Raw genomic sequence first — 8,157 nt, 5'->3', positions numbered from 1 at the left:
TATATTTAATATATATTTTTATGATTTATAATACTTAATTTATTAAACATCCAACAAAGTAATAAAAGAGGATATACTAACAGGAATATTTTCTGTGAACAAAGTATTTCAGTAAGAGACACTAAGAGAATACTGTATAATGAAACTAAGAATTTCTTCTCTATGCAACTACATGTACTTTTTCTATAATATAATTTGGTATTAATATATTAAGAATGTTTATATTTTTTGATCTAGGAATTTTATACAGATTTTTTGAGAAAAGTATCAGTGATATAAACAGCGATTATGTATAAAGATATTTATCACGGCCTCATTTATTGAAATTAAATAAACTGACAACAACCTAAATATCTAATGATTGGCAATGATTAAATAAATTATGGTAAATCTACAAGTTGGCATATTATAAAGCCATTACAAATCATCTTATCATAAGATATTTGGCCAGGCACAATAGCTCATGCCTGTAATCCCAACACTCTGGGAGGCCGAGGCAGGAGGATCACCTGAGGTCAGAAGTTTGAGAACAGCCTGATCAACATGGCAAAACCCTGTCTCTACTAACAATGCAAAAATAGCTGGGTGTGGTGGTGTGCACCTGTAATCCCAGCTACTCAAGAGGCTGAGGCAGGAGAATCGCTTCAACCCAGGAGGCAGAGGTTGCAGTGAGCCAAGATCGTGCGACTGCACTCCAGCATGGGTGACACAGCAAGACTCCATTAAAAAAAGTAAAAATAATAACTAATTTTAATTTATTTTATTTTGTTACATTTTACATATTTATGTAGAGCTTTTAAAATATCTTCTGGAAAAAAGTATGGCTGAAACGTGGCAGTAGGCAGGGAGGTAGAGTACGTACACCATAATACTACTACAAACAGGGGAAAAAGGCAGGTTACAACATTGTTTAGATAGTATAACCCTAATTTTTTAAAACAAAACACAGAAAAAATGCTTTTATACATTTGCATAATTTTATAATTGGGGAAATCATTTTAAAATTAGAGCTACAATTATGAAGGGATAGACTAAGAAATAATTACACAAAGAATTAAAACATGAACTAAAATATTTAGTGACTGAGAAGCATAAACATTTACATCTCACAAGAATGACTAAATTTATCATTAGGAGAAATAGTGTCATTTTGAACAAGTACAAATAGCAGAGATTAGCTGTCTAGGTATATGTGTACAATCTGTCCCCTGTTAACTTTATACAAATATTGTTTTTACAATTACACAAGGATTCAGATAACTTGCAGTGCAAAGATTAAAACTCATCTAAAATCTCCAAAATAGCGTTTGGATCAGTGCTCTACCTTCAGGAAAAAACCCCAATAATTCCCAAACTAAGTCCTTTATTTATATAATATATATGTACGATGTTCTAATAGATTATGTAAATTACAAAACACAAAAGTTAACTTAATGAGATAAGATATAAATGAAATAAATAATACATTTTATTTAGTTCTCACTAAAAATTAATACTGATAATATCTCTCAGTGAAAACAATGTAACTAAATAAATTTCATTATTTTAAAAAGTCTTGATTTTAATATTTTATAATAAAGTGATTCAAAGATTTCAAGTTCTGTTTATTTTGGGTAAAATCATATAATGATGGAAGAAGCATTTCTAAAAATATATATTCAAAATGCTTTCGCTATAGCAAGGGCTGGCAAAGTATATCCAGCCCAATCCCCATTTCTGTAAATGAAGTTTTACTGGAACACAGCTACATCCATTCATGTATGTTTGCCTATGGCTGCTTTCCTGCTACAATAGGAGTCGAGTCGCTGCAATAGGGAGTACACTGCCTGAAAAGCTGCAAAGACTTGCGACCTGAACTTTTACAGGAAAATATGTGCCAAACTCTGCTCCACAGCATCAATTTCCTTCAAAAAAGCACTTAACTTTCTCACTCATGTTTACATCAAAGAGTTAAGTTTTTATTTTTTCTGAAAATATTTTCTAAGTATCATACTATCTAAGACTACTTGCTATTCCTGAAAAGGACAAATCTCAAACACTTTCTAACTCATCTTTTAAGTTTGATCACTTCTGTGAGGTAAAAGAACTATTCTTGGTTACTCTACCTCTCCTTATAAAGTAATATAGTGACTCCATTATTTAAGATAATATAACCTGTAAAGCTACTTAACCTAGCTTAAGTAAAAGTGCAATTCATGGCAACATACTGCAAACAAATGAGGGTGTGATTGTCAACCCCTTCCAGACCTATAATCTCTACGTTGTCTTCTGAGTATGCCTTTTTTGTTTATAACTTATCTGACATACAAACTGAGAGTGTAATTCATATGTTGTTAACACAGACTGAAAAACTAAAATAGGTAGAAAGAAAATAAAAGAAAGGGAAGAAGGAAGGAAGGAAGGAAGGGAGGGAGGGAGGGATAGATGTTACATTTTCCTTCGGTAGCCCAATAGATATATCAGCGCATACCCCGAGGGATACACAGCCACTATGTAGACCTCTAATGCAAATCACTGAAACTAAAATTTTTATATACAGTAAATGAAACATCAGAGGACCTAGATAGAGTAGGTCAGATTCCATGACTAAGTTTGTTAAAATTAGCTGAGGTCATAGCAGTACATGGTGTGGCTATCTTATTCCTCATACTAATGCTAGGATACTTTACTTGTATTAGCCATATCTCTCGTAGGCAACTAGCATGATGAGGGATTAAACTATTATTGTAAATAAATATGTTCTATCTTTTCCCCTCCACTCAATTTATAGAAACTCAATCTAATCAAAGAACCTTTGTGTATAAATGTTTTCTTTAAAAAATAGTAAAAATTATAAATTTCATCAACCTATTTAAAAGATGGAAGAATTTCAGATTTGGGAAGTACTTATTTTGTTTATTCTTTTTTTTTTTTTTTTTTGAGACTGAGTCTCACTCTGTTGCCCAGGCTGGAGTACAGTGGCGTGATCTTGGCTCACTGCAACCTCTGCCTCCTGGGTTCAAGTGATTCTCCTGCCTCAGCCTCCCGAGTAGCTGGGATTATAAGCACCCACCACCATGCCCAGCTAATTTTTGTATTTTTAGGAGAGACAAGGGTTTCACCATGTTGGCCAGGCAAGTCTCAAACTCCTGAACTCAGGTGATCCGCCTGCCTTGGCCTCCCAAAGTGTCAAGATTACAGGTGTGAGTTACTGCGCCTGGCCTTGTCCTCTCTTTTTCAACTCAGACTGTTAAACCCTTTTCTTTAACCAGATGTGTTTTTAAAATAGCCTTCTCAATGCTTCTTGTCTCCAATGTCCCTTCTCTTCAACTCATCTTTCACATTTCAAATTATCTTCTAAAATAATATGATCACACTATTACTGCAAAAATAGGTGACATATTCTCATTTATAACATTTGGATGTATTTACTGGTTTTAACCAGAGTTATAAAGTCAACCACATTATTCTTTTTTTCATAAATTCTTCACATTTCCCTCTTCAAATAAGTTAGCTGAATTTATAATTTTTGCTAGTTTTAACTAGAGTCTTAGCAATAAATCAACAAGTATTTAACTGTTGTACACTGCACTAGGCTTGTAAGGCTGTCCTTATCCTCACAGAATTTTTATTTCATTTTATATATTTTTTTAAGACAGAGTTTTGCTCTTGTTGCCCAGGCTGTAGTGCAATGGCGTCATCTCGGCTTACTGCAACCTCTGCATCCCAGGTTCAAGCGATTCTCCTGCCTCAGCCTTTCAAGTAGATGGGATTACAGGCATGCGCTACCACACCTGACTAATTTTTGTATTTTTAGTAGAGACGAGGTTTCACTATGTTGACCAGGTTGGATGGTCTCGAAATCCTGACCTCAGGTGACCCACCTGCCTTGGCCTCCCAAACTGCTGGGATTATAGGCATGAGCCACCGCGCCAAGGCCTTTTATTTTTGTTTTTTAAAGGCAGGGTCTTATTCTGTCACCCAGCCTGGAGGGCAATGTTGGGATCACAGCTCACTATAGCCTTTAACTCCTGGGCTCAAGAGATCCTCCTGCCTCACCCTCCTAAGTTGCTGGGGACCACAGCCAAGCACCATCATGCCCAGCTAATTTTGTTTCTTTTTTGTAGAGATAAAGTCTTACTATGTTGTCCAAGCTGACCATGAACTCCTGGCCTCAAGTGATCCTCCAGCCTCAGCCTCCAAAGCACTGAGATTACAAGTGTGAGTCACCTGCCCTCATCAATTTTTACAGATTTTAACCCTAGTCTGCCACTGTAAGACTAACAAGCTTTTAGACACTGTTTCATTATTCAGCACTTAATAGTTCTGTGCTCATTGTGTAGCTGGAAGTCAAAGGAAGCAGACAGTGAAAAATTAGGGAAAGACTTCACAAAGTAGGTAGAATTCTAGCTGAAAGTTGAAACTTAGGCAACACATAGACTGAAGGTAAATGGGATTTAACAGATATAAAGGAATCTGATGGGAATAGGGGTATAAGGACAGGCATGAGAAAAGCTGCTGAGAAGGGAATTAACAGGAACGACTTGGGCAGCTGTAAAGATCTATGACATTAATGATGGAGAATAATGAGACACAATCTTGGTTAAGGAAGGTGTAGTCTCATTACAGAATGTCTTGGAAATCAGACAGAGGTATTTAAATTTGATTTTATACATACCACTTAATAAAAAGGGAAGAGACTGCATAAGATTATTCTGGCATCTATATTCAGCCATACAGAATAGACAGGCAATCAGGGATATTTGGAAAGAAATTGCAAGCTTAAAAGAGACTGCAGGAAAAAAGAAGAAATCATCAGAGAAGAATATAAGGTTTCTACCCTGGGAACTATAAAAATGGAGATGCCCCTGAAATAAACAGGGAAGCTGAGAAATAAAGAAGGATTGAGAATGGGGAGGGGATATTTTTGGACATGCCAGATTTAAGCATATCCAAGTTGAGCTATCCTGATGCTATTCTATTGCATAATATCAGGCTAAAGCCAAGGTCCAGAGTGGGACTACATGGAGTGATTAATATAAATGCCTTATATTTATTTAGGGCTTTGTCACTAGAAATTCATGAATTATTAATTTTGAGTCTCAAAACCTAGAAAGGTAGAACAGAAATTACCACTTTCATTTCACCAATAAATTAATGCTCAGAATTGGGGCCATGCCCGGTGGCTTATGCTTATAATCCCAGTACTCTGAGAGGCCAAGGAGGGAGGGTGGCTTGAGACCAGGAGTTCAAAATCAACCTGGGCAACATAGTGAGACCCAGTCTACAAAAAAAAAAAAAAAAAAAAAAAAATTAGCTGGGCATAGTGGTGCATGCCTGTCATACCAGATACTCGGGAGGCTGAGGCAGGAGAATTGCTTGAGCCTAGCAAGTCGAGGCCACAGTGAGCCGTGATCATGCCACAGCACTCAGCTCGGACAACAGAGTAAGACCCTGTCTCAGAAAAAGAGAAAAGGAAAAAAAAAAGAAATGAACGCTCCGAATTAATGTAACTTGCCCCAAGTCAGCTTGTCAGCAGCAGAGCCAGGAGAATTCTGGCTCTCTACCCTTGCCATCAAACACTGAAAGCTTCCAAGAAGAAGAAAGCTCAAGGCCTTTCCTCCAAAAGGAGTCGTCAGCACAGAGGCAACAGTTGAGGCCATGAGACTGTGTAACTAATTCTTTGAAGGACAACAGAAAAAGAAAGAATTCCTAGCAGATACCCATAATTAATTAAAAAGTGAAAGGAAGAGAGCCCAGTAAGAGACACCAAGTTGACAAGAATACGCAACAGGGTAGGGGGAAAAAAAAAATCAAAACCAGAAAAGTGCAGAGTCAGGAAAGCCAAAAATGGAGTAGGTACTCAGTGATTTTAAATGCCAAAGTTGGAAAAAGACACGGATTTGGCATGAAGATAACACATTGTATGTGTGACATTTTTTTTCCAAAAATTTAACTCTTAAAACATTAGGGAAACTAAAAAATTCCTTCGAAGTGTTTATGACTATCAACATCCATTTGGTACATTAATAAGGGTGATTGCATTTTCATATATTGCACTTCTTCAATGTTGAAAATTACAAAGGTGAAGAAAACAAAACATCTATTAACTAGTCTTGTAGAAAAGTAATTTGATCTTTTAAATACAGATCAAATATATTTCAACATAACCAGATTAGTTATTGCACTTTTATTTGGTAAGAAAATATTTTCAGTTTTACCTTCTCCACATTTGAGAGGTTTTGATATACATAAGCAATAGTTTACTATACTTTTGCTGATATCTATTTTGTCAACTCAAAGGTTCAACAAAGGAAAAGAGAAAGAGCTATATAAAGGCAAAACTACACACATACCCAAAGCAAAATTACATACGAAGTAATTTATCAAGTTTTAACAGTAAATGTTATTAGAAATGATATGGTCAATCTTCTGATCATATATTTAACTTCAATCTTAAGGGGAATTAGTATGCAGAGAAAAGTGAGCTATTTTATCCTTATCCTAACATGAGGGATATAAAATAGTTTTAATTCAAATCAACATTCATTAGTGATATATGGAGAACACAGCACCATCTTTGTACAAATGAAGTTTTAGATCTTGGAAATAATATTTATCTTAAACCTTTAAAAAAATTAACAGGCCTGCCAATGAATTAAAAGTTTAAAAGATGCAAATGAGCAAGTCAAACAACTTGCTACTGACCTTGTTCAAGTCTGAAGAGGGTCTTTTCCAGCTTCTCCATTTCGTTCAGAAGTAAAATTCGAATCTGTTTACTGTGCCCCATTTTGGCTTCTGGAGGATTTGAAATCTTTCAGAAGAATTAAAAGAACTCCACAGTCGAATGAGTTACCCCTATGAAACAAAAAGGAGTTAAAATATCGAAAATAACTATTGACTTAAACTCTCCAGAGCTGACAGCGGCACTTACATGTTCGAAGTGTGTTTTATGCCTAGCAAAGCAACGAAAGAGAACGAATCTTATAACTAATAAGATTCGAGAAGGCAAATTAATAGTTGTTTCCTGCCTTTGAGCACAACGAATAAAACCGAAATAAAAATGCTGTATTATAGAGTCTTACAATTAAAAAAAAATTAAAAACCTAGAGCATTCTCAGAGAAAAGCAATACATTCAGGAAAGCCTGAAGTCAGGGGGACATTCCCAGCCCCAAGCCACAGGGCTCTGGAGACTCCAAATGGCACTTCTGCTTACAAGAGATTAGTCTGCTCAAAGATAACAGGTGGGCGATCTCCCCATTCCCAAATTCGGGTCGTCAGCCACCAATGGGGAGATGAGAACAGAGGGAAGCAGTTGTTGCCTCTGGAATAGTTGCCGTAGACAGAAGATGTACAGAGCGAACTATAGATAGAAAGAATGCGCTTCCCCGCGAGGCCAGCGGCATTCCTAGCACTTACGCCGAGAGAGTTATACGTGCGGCTTCTGGGGCACTGCAGGAACCGCGACTCTGGTGCTACGGTCGGGGGAGGGGACCAGGAGAAACAGAAGGGGGAAAGGCTGGCTGCCTAGCCGCGCACAGAAGCCGCAGCCCAAGGAGGGCCGGGCGCCTTGAAGGGCAAAGGGAGGGGCGTCGGGCGGCTGGGGCAGGGCCGAGGAGGCTGGGTGAGAAGCAAGTAGCGTCTCAGCGACTCCGCCTCGCGCGGGTGCCGCGGCACACCTGGGACCCCACCGGGCCGTGCGCACACTCCCTCCAGGTGGGAGCAGACCAGTCCGCTGGCCCATTTCCGGGAGGCTCGACCCGCTCGCCCCGACCGCTAGTCTCGCGAGAGCGTGGTCACCGCACCGTCTCAGTCGGCTCTGGGCCCAGAGACCTGGAGCCGGCTGCGGCCGAGGCCGGGAGCCGCGTTTTCTCCTCGCCACGGGGCGAGTGCAGCGGCCGAGGCGCGGCCTTCCTTTAACAACCTGCGAGCTCACAGTTGCACATGAAAATCCCGCGGTACCAGGCTGCGAGTTAGGTGGAGCTGCACAGTAGAATTTTTGGTGGAAAGGGCTGAATGGTGAGGGGCAAACGACCTGGCTTCTGGTCCCTTTTGTACCACCACGTGATATATTTCTTTGTTTTGATAATTTTTACTTGGCCTAAGTTCTCAGAGCCCTGATTTCTAAGTGTCTAAAATAAGAGTCCTGGCTACAGCCTTGACATTCCATCCAACAC

At 38.6% G+C, this 8,157-nt stretch overlaps 1 protein-coding gene across 1 annotated transcript in view; it reads right to left on the bottom strand.

The window, feature by feature from the left end:
* AGL (amylo-alpha-1,6-glucosidase and 4-alpha-glucanotransferase) overlaps positions 1 to 7,742 on the bottom strand; it is a 72,308-nt gene extending 64,566 nt beyond the window's left edge. The window contains 2 exon segments of the mRNA XM_017865141.1: positions 6,688 to 6,837; positions 7,400 to 7,742. Of these exon segments, the coding sequence (XP_017720630.1) occupies positions 6,688 to 6,769 (82 nt within the window). The 5' untranslated portion in view covers positions 6,770 to 6,837; positions 7,400 to 7,742.
* Positions 7,743 to 8,157: the final 415 nt, after the last annotated feature.

This window comes from Rhinopithecus bieti, unplaced genomic scaffold, assembly GCF_001698545.2.
Source record: "Rhinopithecus bieti isolate Rb0 unplaced genomic scaffold, ASM169854v2 scaffold_78620, whole genome shotgun sequence".
Lineage (NCBI taxonomy): Eukaryota > Metazoa > Chordata > Mammalia > Primates > Cercopithecidae > Rhinopithecus > Rhinopithecus bieti.
This window is presented reverse-complemented; position numbering and strand designations above follow the sequence as displayed.